Source organism: Strix uralensis, chromosome 1 (assembly GCF_047716275.1).
Source record: "Strix uralensis isolate ZFMK-TIS-50842 chromosome 1, bStrUra1, whole genome shotgun sequence".
In the NCBI taxonomy this organism is placed as follows: Eukaryota; Metazoa; Chordata; class Aves; order Strigiformes; family Strigidae; genus Strix; species Strix uralensis.
In genome coordinates, this window is record NC_133972.1 from 61,492,893 (window position 1) to 61,510,198 (window position 17,306).

Sequence of the window (17,306 nt, forward strand, 5' to 3'; positions counted from 1 at the left end):
ATAGGAGTGGTCTAAAGATGGTTAGGTAATTTGTAGGTGCAGAAAGGTCATCAAATAGGAAGGCTGAAAAAGAACAGTAACAGGTAAACCAAAAAGCAGGTATTGTTCTATATAATAGACGTAAAGTGAAGAGATATTTATTCTAGTGGATTTCAACTAGAAACAGTCCTGAGAAAAGCCAAAGTTTCTGCTTTGCAGCATCTCACCTATTTCATATCTCAATTATGTTAACAAGTTTCCATCTCTGTGTCAGAAGGAAATGGCTGGTGATCAACTACTCCCAAACCCTTCTGACCACACAATTGCAATACATCATTGTGTCCCAATCGCTTAGTTTCTGCTACCAACATTTTTCTCCATTAAAATGACTCCGGCTTCAGGATGCTGTCAAACATATTGTATGGCATCCATAATCCCAGAACATTCTGTTCCTTTCTGTTGCAGTGTACAGTTCATCCTGCATATTCATATTTTTAACAATGTCTAGAGCATGCTCAGCTGCAGGATAGTGCACCAGGCTTTTGGAAAGTGTTTTGTTTTATTATTCAGAGTATGTGTTTGTTCTCTCCACAGGAGCAGTTTGAGTTTGCTTTGACAGCGGTTGCAGAGGAAGTGAATGCAATACTTAAGGCACTTCCCCAGTGAACGGCTCAGTCTCCCGAAGGTTCCTGCAGGATCTGCCCCTTGTTTTCCTCATCCTCAGTCCCTGTGAATGTTCTTGGAAACCTTGACCTGACCTTAACTGTGTATCTTCTGTTGTAACCACATAGTGATAGGGTCCTTAAAAACTCCTTTAGCTGGTAAAAGTTCAACAGTTAAAATGTGTATTCTGTTTTTGGGGGTTTTAAACAAATTTTTAAAAATACATTGAAGCCTCGGATTAAGTGACAGAACAATCCATCTAATTCCTTTCACATCCTCAAAGCCCTGAATGTCACACTTTGAAAGCACACATTCATGTTCTTAATAGCAAATATACAGTACCGTGGGTAATTAGTGCAGTCAATATAGTCTCAGAAAACAGTGTTCTGTTATATTTTGTAACTTCTCAAAGGCTGAATAAGAGGGGGGGCCTGAAGAGGATGGTGATTGTTCCTATACAATGCCAAGCTAGAGCACGAAACAGTGATGACGGTGTGAGTAAACATGGGTCCAGGCTCTGGCAAAGAGAGCTTGCACCTTCTCATGCTGGGCTTTGGCAAGCAAATGTTTTCTTAACTGTTGTTTACTTTTCAGCTTTGTGCCATGAATGGACTATGAGTAAACAAGACTGCACAGTTGTTGCAACTGGGGAGAACAAGTTGGTCACGTTAATGGGAAGCTGGGGGATAACGAGCACAACAACTCTGACTGTGTACCTACCACTGACAGCGCAAAAAAGGAGAGCATAGGCTCACCTCAGGTGATGGGGAAAGGCACTGTCAGCAGTCAGGTAAATGTCCAGAGCTGTTACAGAGACAGATTGTTGATTTTATGGTATTACTGAGGAAGAAAATGGGACTCCCTTCTTTATATTTTTGCATTTTCCTCTGTGAAACTGTGCTGTGCCATCCTTTTTAGCCAGGAAAATATATTTCTGTAAAAGCCTGGCTGAAGGAGAAATCTCCAATCTGCATTTTATGATTCTCATTGAGTTTGTCTGATCCAGACGTTCGTTGCACCTTTCTGCAGAGGCTCTGCTTGCTCCTTGTTCTGAATGATACCTATTTTAACTAACCATTAAGGGATAAAGAAGCACACAGGTTGAATTTCAGAGATTCTTGTGTTCTCAAAATCCTAATGCCTACTGTTGCAAAGTAACGCTAAAATATGTCTGTAAATGGTTTGGTTATGCAATCTTGCTTATGTGAACTCACAGGTTTAGTTATGGTATTCTTCTGAAGGAATTTAAATTATTGCTAGAAAGTACTCTGATATGTTTGAATGAAGGGCCTGAGAGTAAAATTATCAAAGGTACTGAAGTGATCCAGGCTCTTAATTTCGTTTTCAAAAGTGAATACTTGGATGCTTTTTCATATGTTATCCTACATCTCCATGATTTAAGAATCTGGGGTGGTTTTTTTCCAAAATCTTAACAGTGTTGTGTGCTTGAGACCATATTAGGCTAATCGTTTGACTTCAGCACTGGAAAATATATCACTGAATTTAATTTGGGAAGGGGAAGCTTTTATAAACATCTGATCAGTGAAATGTTAAAGATAGTATCAAAGAGCTTTGCTGGCACAGAGGTAACAGGTATCTATCAAAATCAACCATGTTGAAATTTTGTGTTGTAGGTGTGAATATTGGTGATTTCTTCTTTTTATCAATTAAAGAGTTATTAAAAAAAAAAAAAAAAAGCAGAAGGCTTGTTACTTTTTGCCTTACATTTTTATATGCTTTATTTGGTATGTGCTGTTGCTTAATTTGTGCATTACATTACTATAGCAGTACAGAGAAGTTACTGCAGATGCCATCACCCTCTTAAGTACACATACTGTACATTAAGCCACATGTTTATTTTATGGCCTAAGCATTTTAGAGCTTTCCTAGCAATAACTAAAAAAACTAATGGAGTATGAATGAGAAAATTGCCTTTTTCATTTGATAATTTAGGTTTAACAGGATTCTTTTATTACTTTAGCTAACACAAAATTGCAGATCAGGGCAGATGAGATCAGTTTGAGCAGTATCAGCAAGTGTTTGAAGTAGATTTACTGTGAGCCATGTACTGCAGCTTTCTGAAAATACAGGTAGTTATATCCAAACAAACTGTCCAGAGAACCAAAATCAGGGCATCCTAAGCCAAGCCCTCTGATTATCGGGTAGAATTATTTCCCAGTGCAAGATGCTGTGCCATTACCTACTGCGAGTGGGCTAATGAGTTTTTAGCACAGATTTCTGTCCTGGGATTCATTAGTGTTCGCCTTCTGACTGTCCCTGTGCGTACCACAAACATGGCTGACACGCCTTTCGTTTGCACTTCAGGAATATTTTTTAATTGTTCTTTTTCAAATATTTGCATTTCATAATAGCAATTTCAGGGTGATCCCTATTAATTCACAAGCAGCTGAGTGTAGGACTTAAATATTGCTCTTCATGCTTCGGAGTTTATTTAGCGTAGATTAGAGGGCATTAATCTTCCCCAAGGCTAATGGGGCAGGGACATATTGTTTTATTCATACTTGTAGACCAGTTTACACAACAGAAGGATGCCATCTTACTGAGAAAGTTAGAGTATCTCCCACTGAATGTCAATGACAATCCTGTTATTTTAGCCATGTTTTGTACAGTTCTTCCACAAAGAGGTGCAAGGCTTATTCTGTTGACTGTAAACTGTCACACAGAGTATTTCATCTGTGCAGGTAGTGTACTGTTCACACCTCTGCATAAATGCCCTGCTTCTGGGGGTGATAGGGGTGACAGGTGACAGCTGCAGGGTCTGTTAGTGAAATGCAGGTTTCAGCTGCACCAGGGCAATCCAGAGGGGTTTGTTTGACAGTCCATTTCCCAGGAAGATGCCAAAGCCATGGATGAAGCCACAGAGATGGATTTCTCATGTGGAGCAGGTATTTTTTTACCCTTTTCACTGCAGTTAATTTATTCCTTGTGATTTGACAAAGGATGTTTTTCAGGCTACCCCTGGCCACTTGCATTGGATGTGAGACCTGCCCCGTGTTCACTGGCAGGTTGAGTTAAGCTTCTTCCTGGAAGCCAGGATCACTGGAGAGCCCAGAGTCAAATGAGACCCACTGTCCTTCCCTGTTCAATATTCTGCTTGGTCTTTGGTAAACTCATTGTGATTGAAGCTTGGGCCGGTGCCTGACACGTAGCCTAAACAGCGTGTGTTTACTATTGACCATCCTCGTGTTCTTGATAAAGACAAATTGAATCTACAGGTGCTGTTTGTATAGTTGAATCTTTAAATGACATTTAAGGGAGGGAGCTGCAGGAGGGCGATTTAACCCCAGTGCTCACAGTTTTCTTCCTTGCTGGTCAAAGCCTGCAGCAGAGGGCCAGAACCCGTGTTTTCCCACAGACAGCAGTGAGCATGGCTGCTGGCCCTGAGCAGGGCAGTGACCTGACCAGACCCCACGCTTATGTAGTCACAGTGTGTGCAGACAGGGGGGACGAAGAGGTGGTTGTCACCAGTGTTGATATGAGTAGCAGCAACACCCTTCCCATGACATGGGCTGGGATTTAGAGGGATGCATGGGGGGCAGGACAGCACCGTTCACCAAAGCCCAGATTCTTGAGGTTCAGTGCTAGCTACTGGGAAAACAGTGTGGGGTTTGCTGTTGACTTCACATGTGCCCGGTGTGAGCTCTAACCATTGCTCTTGACTGTCATCTGTGGGACCCAGTGCAGCCCAGATAACATCCAGTGAAAGACCTTGGCAATTGTGAGGGCCATGAATGAATTTCAGTAAAAAAAACCCATATCCAAATCTCAATCCAGTAGCAAAACAACCAAGAATATTTTTATAGATGCTACTAAATGTTTAAAACATGTAAAAATATTTTTAAAATCTGCATCAATGACTAAACCTTGTTCCTGTCTCTAGCATGCACGCAGAACCATTCTCCATCCATCCCCAGGGGAATGACAGCTATAGTACCTGTAAGGAGTTCATGCTTTATTAATCAAGTGGAACATTAATAAAACCCAGCCCACTTCATAATTTTCAGAATAGTCATTAATTAAAAAAACTAGAAAACAAGTATTTGATTAGCTTTGTTACAGAACAATAGCTCTCCTAATTTTTATTCTGCATATTTTATTCTTTGTTTAGAAAATTCTCTTAAGAAGCAGATAATTCACTTTTTAAAACTGTACAGTTTCTATGGTTTTGCTTTTTAAATGAGACTACACTTTGTAGATTTGATTATTATATTTTTCTGTTAAGATTACATTGGGCATTACAAAAGCATTCCCCACCACAGTGAAAAGAAAGCTATCCTGTTGGTTTATTGTAAAAGAAAAAAATAATGGAAACAAAATTGCAGAGCTGTGGCGTACTCAATCCAATTAGAGCATGACTCTTTACTACTCTTCATTTACCGCATTTACCACATTTACCACATGAGAAATAAAATAAAGTTACACCAGCAAGATTTCATTTGAAGCTGTTCTTGCATGCTGTTTGTACTGTATTTGATGGCATAATATTGTTTTGTTTACAACCTTTCTTGTCATTCTGTTATATTCTTTATATGTATATAGTTTAAAAAAAAAATTATACAAAGTATTTTGTTCTACCTCTGTAAAAATCATATTTGTGAATAAAGTCACATTGTCTGTGGAGTATGGTATTGTGAATACAGCATTAACAGCTGGTGCTTTGCTTTTATTTGGGGGGTGGGAGTAGTACCTCCATCTATTGCTGGAGAGCTGGATTCTGAATATCTGAGGTGGCCACGCAGGGCTGACAGGGGCACAAACATCCTGGTGACGGCTTAGAGGTGCATGTTTAATCTGCCCTGAGCAGAACAGATTGCAGCCACTTCTGGCTTGGATGTGTGGCCTGTAATATTGCAGCTTGCAACATTTTGATCAAGGCAGGCTCTTGTGTTCAGACCAGAAAGTGAAGCAGGCAAAAACAATTACTAAATTACAGCAACCCCCCTTGTACACCTGCAAAGTGAAAAAATTTGGCCTACAGTCTGTGTCACAGAGCGTACAAGTTAATGGAATAATGGAATAAATGATACCCTCTTTCAGGAAAATTAAAGACAGGAAAATTTGGGGAGAGGAAAGGCTGGTGGATTAGAGTATCCATAATGGGTGCTATGGACTGCCCATAAAATGGTAGCAGGATTCACAGAAGGATTTGAACAGGTAATGGAAAATACTTACTGTTATATTAAATAAGGTTAAGAGGAACAAAGACTAAGGTTCCCACAGAAGCACAGCATAAAATAACCAGTCTTTTCCCTTGGGAATAGGAAGTAATTTTCCCATAAGCACTGTCCGTTATAATGAAGGTTTGTATCTTTCCATGAAATACCTATTGTTAGCTGTTATTGGAGGCAGTCTAGGATTAGACAGCCCTGGTATGGCAATTTTCATGGTCCTGTATTGTGTGTTAAAATTTCACTTGTGTTTTGAAGAAGACTTAAAAAGTTTGCTGCTTACCTGGAAATAACTAGAAAAATGTAAATAGAAAGGTAGAAACCATCCTGGTCCCAGTTCACTCCCTTCCCATCAGAAGAATCACATTTTACATTCTTTAACCTTGTTTATGTAGTTGCATGTTTTAATATCTATGCCTTTCTCTGTGTAAGAAGGTGACTTTCATCTTGGAAGCAAAATGTATGCACCATTATAGCTATTTTTCTGGTGGTGTAATTTAGGAGGTCTTTCATCTCCTAGATAGCTTTCTGAAGCCTCTGGTAACATCAGATGGAGGACAAAAAGAGAAATACATTTAACTATATAACTACTAGAGCATTGTGTATCTTCTAGGCAAACACAAAAAGCCATCAGTTGTGCATACATTGGTTCACGCAGCCAGTGCTCTTTTGCTTCATGCTACACAGATACATGTGGCCTCTCTCTCTCCAGTGCTCTCAGACTGTAGGATAGTGTCTCAGGTGCTGCCAAGGGGCGTTACCTTGTTGCTGTTATCCTTGGTTTTCTATTTATGGCTCTAGCTCGTTAACAGTATGGCAGCCTGTGTATTGGCTTGTGGTAGGGCTCAGGAAAGAGCGGGGTTTGAGTGTCAGCCTGGAGCATCCCCAGCACACCTGAATACTCTTGTTGCACAGCCCGTGCTGTGATAATGCACCTCCTCTGAGCCTGAGCTGCTCATGCTTTTGGGAAAGCAGGAGGACACAGCACTCAGCAAACTGAGGAGAGGAGAAAAGAGCTGCCCGTCTGCTGCCCTGCTTGGTGCCAGCGCGGAAGGGACATACTTGCTTCTGCTCCCAGCTGCACTACAGCAGCCCCTCATACAGTATAAAAACCAGGAACTTTTCGAGCTGCCCAAAGTTCCTTGGGGTTTTTAGAACTTGTTTTAAAACTTCAGTGCTGATGGGAGTGGTATTTCTGTTTTGCATTCTGAGCATATACAGAGAACTGCGCACTCACAGGGACAGGTGACTGGTAGGCTGGGTTTATTCTCTGTTTAGTGATAGGACCAGCACACTGTGTGCTTGAAACAACTGAATCCTTGGGAAAATTCTTGCTGCAGTGGAGTTAAGCCAAAGATTAATTATCCCTGCCTTGAGAATGCACTAGTTATACCCCACATGCAGGTAAATCAGCAAGACAGGAAAAAAAGATTACATGGATGATGATCCTGGAACATACAGACTTAAACTAAGTTTGGGGCTATATGACTGATGTACTGCACCAGATTTTTCCATGCAGGAGCTTTGGCCACAGTTCTCAAAGATACAGGAATGTGTTACTCCATCATTTGCAGCAGATGTTAGAGGTAGGATTCATCTTAACCAACCTCTGAGTAGTTTTTACATGGACTTCTACAGACGAGCAGCTTCTCATAAGCTTCCTTTGTAGTCAGTGAAGGAAAATAAGTTTTCAGGGTGTGATTTATCTGATCTGGTTTGGATGTCTACTTCACCACAAGGTGATTCACCCTATTCACCTCATACCCTGGAACAGGGAGTTTCAAAATTCAACTGTGTGTTAGGTAGAAAAGCATTTCCTTTTGATATCGTAAACCTAATCCCTAATAACTGCATTGAATCATTTGTGAGAAAAACGGAAGTAATTTCTGATTTTATAGACCATGAATTTATAGACATCCTTATCCTATTCCTCCCCAGTTTTTCCTGTTCCACACTGAAGACTCATTTCTCCTCTAACAGAAGTTACCCTGTGCCTTTGATCACCTTTGCTACCCTTCACCTTACCTTGCCCATTTCTTTTTCTACTATGCTGGCTCTGAGGTGCACAGGACCCAAGCTGCAGTCCACTGTCATGTAGTGATGTTTTCATATTTTTCCCTTTTCTTTGGAATTTCTAATGCTCTATTGCCCTTCTCCACTGCTGAGCACTGAGCTGGTGCTCACAGACCACCTTCATTCGCAGCAATACCAAGTGCTTTTCTTCAGGGCAGTAGCTTGCCTAGAGGTCATCATTAAGTCTTTATTGTTAGGGATGTGTATTTCATGACGTGTATTCCTTTATGTTTATCATCAGTGACTTTATCTGCCATCTTCACAGTCCGGCATTATCACAATGTCTCCTCATGACACTTCACAGTACTTTTGTTTTTACAACCCTGGATAATATGTGTCATTCACACTCTGGCACCTCACTATCACCTCCTTCTTTTCCACTTGTTTATGTTGAGGAATCACCACCACTGTCCCTTTCTTCACAACCTGTTTCTTATCTTTTAATCACTCATTAACTCACAAAAAACTTCCCCCTAATCCAATGGCAGCTCAGTTTCTGTAAGAACCTTTCATGACACAGCTTTTGCCAAAGGCTTTTAGGAAAGCCAAATACAGGGTATCAAGTAAATCACCCTCATCAACGCACTCACTGATACCTTCAAAGCCTCTTAGTAGGCTTTTGAGACACGACTTCCTCCAGCAAAAGCCATGTTGTTTCTCCCTCCAGTTTACACTATCAGTTATGTAGGATCTAGACACAAGGGGCTGGATGCAGCTTATAGAGTAAGAAAGGTACCTACTAAAATAGTTTTGGTATCCTTTTGGAGTCGGCAGAGAGCTACTGAATGAACTTTAAAATGGAGTGCTGCAGCTCAGCTAATGCAATCCCCACTCAATGCAGCACTTGGAGCACATTGCTCAGGGTCATTTCCAGACACGTTTTGAGTATCTCCAGACATGCAGATTCCTCTGGGTCCTTTTTGTGAAAAATATCTTTTCAAGTCCTAACTGAAGTTTCCCTTGATGCGTATTGATTACTAATCAGCTCCCCAAAAGGAGACACCTACACTTGGACAGACAAATCCCTCTCTAGGCTTCATCAACAAGGTTGTCATTTACCGTAGTGGACACTCAGGCATGTAGCACACATGGAAGCATTTATATTTAAGTGTCTTAATCCATGAGCTGAATCCCACGCTCTGGGCAGGATTCAGTGCTTGTTTGTAAGTGTTCGATGTCACTGCAGATGCTGTGGGTATCCTGCACTCATGCCAAACAGCTGAGGGTCTGAAGTCTTGTGTTTTGTTTGCCAGCCCTGTGCTGGTAGCTTAAATCTCCTGAGGTGCCTCAAATGACATTGGATGCCTACATTCAGGGAACAGAATCCCACATCATGTGTCTACCAGTTGGATTCTGTAGCTTCTACCGAAATTCAGTGTATGGGAGGGAATTTCACAGACCAGTAATTTCCCAGATACAACCCACCACTCCCAAACTGGCAGCACCTTTTGAAAACTCTCATTATGCCTGTTTGAACGTCCATCAGTACTGAATTTAAGGTAGGGCTACGACTTCAGCAGCAGACATAATTTCTTGAGTGTACAACAAGCCCTGGCACCAGGTGCTGCAATGACTACAGCAGGGCACAACTGGAGAGTAGCCTTTATGTTGGGTAGTGCTTAATGGCTTTGTGTACCTCACAGACAGCGACAGCATTGTGTGGGAGCATAGACACTGTAGCTTTCCAGCACAAGAGGGGAAAAATGGGAAAAGTGGCCAAAAACATGGCATTTAGACTTTTGAGTTCATATAAAAAAACTAGTGAACAGCAGTGTTCTTGTAGCACTTGTTTCTAAATGTGGCATCCATTTCCTTCACACAGGAAATCTGCTCCATTTTCCAGCAGATTTCATTTGTGTTGTCCAAGTTAGAAATGTTTGTTCCTGCATACGGATATTATGATAGAGAGTGAGCATGAGCAAGACCAGTTCTTGCAGTGTTACTGATGCTACACCTAACCTGTTGGGCAGAAGCCAAAGTGGACCCACAGCTTTTCAATCCTGATAAAAGCGTTGCCAAGGCTGAAAGGAAGCCAGTGCTCTTGTGAGTGGCTGAAGGGGAAAAACAAATCACCACTTTTTCCAGAATTACCTTTTGATTATTTTTATATATGTTTCTATGAGCAGGAATACACATCTCTTTTTGAAAAGGGAGATTAATTTACAATCTGGTGTGTCTAGCCATGCATGGTTGAAGGAACTGGGTAAGTGACCTGACTCAGCGAGCCATTCCTTACAGAACAGAAGGTCTTTAGCACTGACTTATCTGTTCTACTGTTCATTCTAAGTAGATCCCATATTTTTATTTTATTTTATTTTTTATAAGGTATTACAGAAGCTGAAGTAGTAAGTTGGGATCTATTAGGATTCATCTGTAAAGAATTACAGTTCTGGCCATCCTATATACCTCCATTGCAAAGACCCACAAGACAGGAAACCAAGCCAAACTGTATTCCTAAGTGGTTAGATAGAACGTGGCTTTCCTTACAGTTTCAGCACTAAATGCTGAGACTTTTGGAGAAACCCTTGGGTTATGTCTGTTATGTTAAATGACCTTCTTTATTTTTCTCTGAAGTTGAGGGAATAAAGACACTATAACAACATGATGAGATAATGAGATGACTTGGGGAACGAAAACATTTTTGATGCACTGCTGGCTTGTACATGTTCAGGCATTTTGTTCTGAAAGATTTTGTTATAGCTGTGTTTGCTGAACCAGGCTCTATACCATGTCTTGCTTGGAGTCTCAATTGTGCCAAATTCCTGCCCTGCTTGACTTCCACCTTCTTTATCTACCATGGCCAAGATGCAAAATGAAGATGGACATGGTTTGTAGGCTGGTGCCCCTCTGACAGGAGATCGTAAGGCATAAAGATATTTATCTTGAAAGTAAGACTGCTGTTAACATGGTCTCTGCAGGAAAAATGTGGGTCCTTGCCCTATAGGAGAGACATTACAGCAGTAACCCCATATTGTGACATTTGACAAGGAATGGGATGGATGGACACCTTTGTAGTGATCTGCCAGTGCTGTCATCTCACTGCCTGGGCACATTCCAGTCTCTGACAATGTTGTTCTTCTCAGTAAGAAAAAGAACACGTGTTTTGTCGGTGCGGTAGCTATTTACCCTGGGAGACCTTCACAGCTCTTCCTGTTCTGCATCAACCCAAACCTGCTTTTCTGTAAGTTGCTAACACAACATTTAACATGTACAAAACCACATAAATGTCCACAAAGCTCCTTTAGCAGAATGCTGTCTTGTAAAAGCTTTTGTCATTTTCCTTGGTGAATTTCAGTCCTGTAAAAGCAGGACTCATGTAAATGGCAGCCACAAACAGTCCTGCCATACATAACCAATGCTCTTCCCCCATCCTAAAGCAGACTCCTGCCACTATATATACAAGTCTAGCTAGATCTGACCAGCATGAGGCACTGAGACCCTCACATTTTAAAGGTTTGTTCTGAATAGATGGCTGATGCTGCATGTGTTACACTATTTCTAATGTATGTCAATTAATTAGCAATTCAATGCTGGCTGAAAATGCCATTATAGCTTTTACTTTTGGCATCTGTGAAAGCTCATTTAATATTATTACATTTTTTAAGTCAGAGAAAAGTAATTTAATTAGTGGTCTGAGTTTCCCTTTAATGTACGGAGTGTTGGGCAAGAGGGAAAGGAAGCACTAGGATCTTGATACTCCTGCCTGTACCCAGGATCGGGGAAGGCCTAGTGCCACTGTGCAGGTTAGGCCATCCAGCAGATGACAGATAACAGTACATCAGTGCACCACTAACATAATTTTATAAACCCTCTAATAAGTATTCACTTACACACATATACACCAAACACATACTCTCTTTCTTCTCCCCATTCCAACCCTTCTGTCTGTAACGTAGGCGTAGAGGGTGGGATTTGCTTCCCCTAATCCAGCCAGCTAAAAATTAAGTGGTAGTCTCCACTAATCCTTTCTGCTTCCTCCCAAATCAGCAGAGAGTAGCAATGGTGAGTTATTTAGCCCAGAATCATTTAGGGGCTGAAAGTGGAAAAATACTGTTCCCAGTGGAAAATACAGGCTGGGCATTAGGTAGGCAGGACATTACTGAAATAGACTCTCTCGCAGAAGGAAAACATCACAAGATGTGGAAGGACCCCCCACCTGGCTATGAGCTTTAGGTCTCCCCTGAAAGTTGCCATTCCCCAAAGTGCCCGGGCCTCAGGCCAGGGAAACTGCACCTCTTATGGGAGCGTTGCACTGCCAACAGGTAACTGCTAGACCCAGCTCCCATAAACCCTCCCTGATGTCCCAGAAGGACTGCAGCACACAGCTGAGAGTGAGGATTGCCCATGTATAGGCTAAGTTTGTGTGAGGATTACGAATAATAGACATTCTGAAATGGCATTTTTTAGCCAGAGACTATAAAAACAATACCAGGTGGTGTTCCAGCTTTTAGGGCTGTCTCATGTGCTGTGCTACAGGTTTACTCTTCTTCAATCTTCAAACTTAAGTTTGCCAGATATTCATGATGGGAGTGCAGCTGGTGGGCAGTACCTCTGGGGTCCTCAACCAGAGCGGAGAAGCTGCCCTGGTGTGGTGTGAAATGCCTCAGAAGGAGATGGCAATGGAAGGCATCCTGTCTTTAACAAAGTTCAAAGCCACCTGAGTGATGTTGTGGCTATATGGGTTAGCACCCTGTCCACACCAGAAACACAGAATCATCTCCTGGCCCAGCTGCAGCCAAAGTCCAGCCTTCCTTTGACCATGTTTTGGCCAAAATTTCACCCTTGTTTAACCATCAGGTGGAGGATGGGGGAGCCTATTCCACTCGGTTTGCACACAAGTTGAATCAATGAAGGAGCTTTTTGCACTGTAACAGGGTAAGCAGCTCCTGGACTGAGAAAGGACAAATGTGTGGGTTTTTTCATAGCATACCATGGTCCCTCCTGACCTCAAAGGCTCAGAGACAGGGCAGCAGCCTTTGAGCAGAGCAGCGTCAGACCTAAGTGATGACCTGCCCTCTTCAGCACCAAGCACAGGAGGAAGGAGAGACCATCACTGAAGAAGTTGATCAGGGATTTCTTTTCCTGCCTCACCTCGGCATGAGATATGCTGATAATTCCATCATTTTGTGAATGACAAGATCTTCTGCCCCTAGAGAGAAGGGCATAAATTCATTAGCCAAATGAAGGGCTTGGAGGTGAATCATGACAGGCTTGGTAATCTGATAAAAAGAAATGTTTCCTTATTAAAATACAAATGGAAAGCTTTATTATTGTTATTTAAAACCCCTGTCTTCCCCACTGAAAGGCCAGCAGATAAAGGATGTGGTACAAAAATCACTTTTGTTGGCTCTGGGAAAAAGTGAGCTGTGGAAAGGAGGGGACAAGAGAGGTTTGCACTTTTCACCTGGCTGGTCTGGAGACTTTATTGTTCCTATTCCTTATGTCTTTTCTCCTTCCTGTCTGCCAGGCTACTATAATCTGGTCTACTTTCCTTCCGTATTTGACTTAACATCAATAGCTCCGCTGTCTCTGAACACCTTCTGGCACTTGAAGGGCAACAAAATGAGTTTGTAGTGCCTCGTTAACTTTCTTCCTGGTATTTTATTTCTTTTAACCTTTGCTTATTCTTGAAAATGCATTTTGCTGGACAGTTGCAACTAATAGGACTGTGCCTGTGACTTTTGACTGCAAATTTATGCTAATTTGTCTGCTAACACAGTATTTTTTTTCCCACTGTGGACCATACTTTGCCTACAGATGTTTATCTGTGCAACTACCTCTGGAGCTGTGAGATATATATATATCACAGATCTATATATACATAAACAACAACCGAAAAAAAATGAGAGCACAGCTATGTGGATATCCAACAGATGGATAAGTGTACCTCCAGACATTTGTGCTGGATAAAATAGCGTCACAGCACTCCTACCAGGCACATGTTCACTTACTCATGATTGGGCATCTATAGCTTTTGGTGTAGGAGATGTCCACCCCTTCTCTACCATCTTGGCTCTGCTAGGAGCTGGGAATAATTTTGCCTGTACTGGTGTCCCTGCACCAGGTTGGCAGCAGTGTCTCTCCCACCAGCTCCCTCCACTAATACAAGGTGGTTCTAACTGGAAGGAAACTGCAAACCTGAAAGCCTCCAGTAAGCTCTCTCTCACTGTAGCTATGATTATTGTTGTGTTGAAATTAATAAAAGGGAGGTAGCTAGAGAAAAAAGTTCTAAAGAGGAGGTCAGTAAATCTGGTTTCATAATGGAACTTCAAGGATACTTTCATTGTGCCACATATAAAATAGGGATGGTGATGTTCATTTTTGTTGACTACTGCAATGTGCATGTAGATAGTGGCTCAATCTGCAGTTGATTTTTCTCCCTCCCTTGTGTGGCTATAGAGAGTGGGTCAGGGTGCAAAATACAAAATCAAGATACCTGAGTTGCTTTAAGGATTCCTGGAGCTAATTTAAGAAATAATTGAAAAATTTTAAATTGGATTTTTTTGAAAAAAAAATTGAAGATGTCCACTTTCCAACTAGCTTGAGAGTCAGCTGCAAACTAAGAGATTTCTATTGAAAAAGATAAATATTTGATAAAAAAATTGTTGGAAAAGTTGTCACTGAAAATTTGCTCTTCGGGACCCTCTGATTTGGCTACCCCAGACTTAGACTTTTGCCCAGTCCTCACAGCTTCTGGTTTGAGTAAGAAACTCTCTATTTTGGTTTTCATTGCATAAAAATTCAGGCTGGATTCTGTGCATTTCCCACCTGCTGGGTTCTACCACCTACCGTGTCCAGAAACATTTAATCACAAAATCACCTCAGCCTTTGAGGAGCTTCATGGCTGCAGAGATAGTCACAAATACTTTGCCTACCATTAGCCTTCAAGACAAAAACTAGAAGATCATTCAGAACCCAAATAGGTGTTCAAATGTTGTGATAGATGTCATTTTAAACATCCTTATCCTTGGGGCTTCAATCCTAATGGTTCCATGCCTTGGGGCTGACATATGTCCCCTGGTTTCCTGTCCCACATCTAAGAATCTTGTGTCACCTGCCATGTCCTAACAGGACAGGCCAGCAGTGGGCATTAAAAACCAACGAGTTGCTCACGTCCATAGCTGGCTGCTGGGAGGACCATACCCCAAGCAGGGTCTGCATGAGTTTTTCTCATTGCATCCTTCCCATAAGGGTCCCAGGTTGTTGGCCCTGACAACAGACACAACAGGGCAGACACAGCCCTGTCAGATGAGGCCAGAGCTGTGTCTCCCCATCCAGACTTCCTCCTCCACAGGGGCTTGTGCAGTCCAGTGCTGCTGGTGTGCTAATGCTTCACCGTGAACGCAACGAGCAGTGAGGGATACTCTTTGCACCATCCTCTATTTAACACATTGCCTGTCAAATGCATTTACTGTTTACTGTCTGCTTTTTCTGAATGTTTAAGAGAAGGTTTAATATTCACTACAGCACTCGCTGCCTTCAGAGCAGGCAGGATGAAGAGCTTTATTACCCTGACACCACCTAGTCCCACAGAAGGGGTGTTAAGTTTTCTATTTCTACCCAGCCATACTGCACAAGAGAGCTGGCCTCTGCCCCTGTGCAGGTTTGGGATATTGGACTCTTTTGTCTCACCAGCCTCTGCCTGACCCAGCTGCCTGCCAAAAGCCCACGTGCTCAAACCCTGGCTGTGTATGTAGGGTAATCCTTCCCCATGCTTGTCAGGACAGCATGTGCTTGCACATGCTAATTCCTTTACAGTCAATGCTTGGAAAGTCACCCCTGCCAGCTCCAGGGACTGAAGTCCTTCATCTGCAGCACAGGGACAGGAGCACTTTTAATAAGGCTAAAAGGAGTCTGCCCTGCCTATGAAGGCAATCCACTCTCCTTCAGCCCTCACCCGGCCATTGCTGATAGCTAATACTACAGGCACCATGGGAGGTATTCGCACCAGCTTCTTCATGTGTCTAAATTACAGGGCTAAATTAGCAGTCTGAAGTTATTAGCTCATCAGTGGTTGGAAGTAAATGCTGGACCCTGTGGCTAAGCAAACCTGCTCCCATTGCCGCAGAGGGAGCGGAGATCTCACCTGCAACATTTAACCAAGACGCCGAATTTTGTGTGAATGCTGCTCCTCTTTTAGAGGGAGGTGAGCTTTGGTACATCCCTGCCAGTCCCCTGACCAGGTCACATTGGCTTTGCTGGCCTCAATCCATCCCTGGGGAGTGCAGGGGCAAGGCAAGCTGCACTGCTGGGTTATTAGAGTGGGAGAATGAATAATTTTCACAGATTCAGTTAGGAGCTTTCAGACAAATTGCTAAGACATATGAAATGTACGTGACGGAAGACTAAAAGGTGAAACTCTGAAAACAAAATTATTCTTGTTCTTAGCTCCCCTGGGCCTTATCCAGCAAATGCTTGACTTGACTTTTCCATATAGCGCTACTGGTTTCAGGAATGATGTTCACAGCATGTTGTATAGAATTGGGTCCTTATTTTATCCATCTGCATTTCTCCTCTAATTTATTGACTTCTCCAGTTCTGATGATTAGGTCAGGCAGTGTCACATGCTTCAAGTACCAAGGCCAATTAACACTCTTTCTGGGTGACCAGGATTGCTGATCGATTAAGCTGCTCCATCCCACTGAGATTCCTTGCTGTTGCAAAGGCAGACGTGTGGTCGTATAAAATACATTGAAATAGAATTAATGAAAAGGCAGGCCTGAATGACAGCCGATTTTTTCTTTTTCTGGAAGGAACCCAAGGAGAGGTTTATTGGACTCCTCTTCCCATCACTTGGAAAGAAATAACAGCTGTTATTAAAAAGAAAGCCTTTTGGGGAGGGGGGAGGAATTCATTTCAGCAAAATGGGTAGAACCAGCTAAAATAACCTCTGAACCAAATATCCCTCTTCATTCCAGAAAATGTTGAAAGCGGGAAATCATAGCAATAATAAAATTGAGGCTTCTTCTATAAAGGTATCCACATTTTGCATACTCCCATCTACTCAGGAAAAATGTATTTTTAAACTATATTCCAAAGCTGTACAGCTCATGCTCCACAATTTTTCAACACCCAAATTAAAATGAAATTAACTCGGTATAAGCATGTACATGACCCTGAAGAGCTGAGCTGACAATATGTCCTTCTGGAAACCCAACCCACATTCCAGCTACGAGGGACAAGAGTCTGCTGGATACCCTTGTAATGGGTAATGGGGTGGGTGGACAAATGGAGAGGGGGTTTTGCCTGCTGGAGAAGGTGACTCTCAGACCACATGGTACTGTCTTTTTCTAAGAGTGGATCAGACCAGCCCAAACTAGCACCAGAGACATCCCTTGGGCATCAATCCAATTTTTCTCACTCCCAGACGGAATAGCTAAAAAGCAATACACATCACTGCAT

The 17,306-nt window shown here is 42.2% G+C and overlaps 1 protein-coding gene across 3 annotated transcripts in view; it reads left to right on the forward strand.

Annotated features, from left to right (window-relative positions):
* The window catches only part of PTPRN2 (protein tyrosine phosphatase receptor type N2), a 691,070-nt gene extending 685,786 nt beyond the window's left edge, over positions 1-5,284 (forward strand). For all 3 annotated transcript variants that reach the window (XM_074868529.1, XM_074868546.1, XM_074868538.1), the window contains one exon: positions 574-5,284. In XM_074868529.1, the coding sequence (XP_074724630.1) occupies positions 574-645 (72 nt within the window). In that variant the 3' untranslated portion in view covers positions 646-5,284. The remainder of the gene's footprint in view (positions 1-573) is intronic.
* Positions 5,285-17,306: the final 12,022 nt, after the last annotated feature.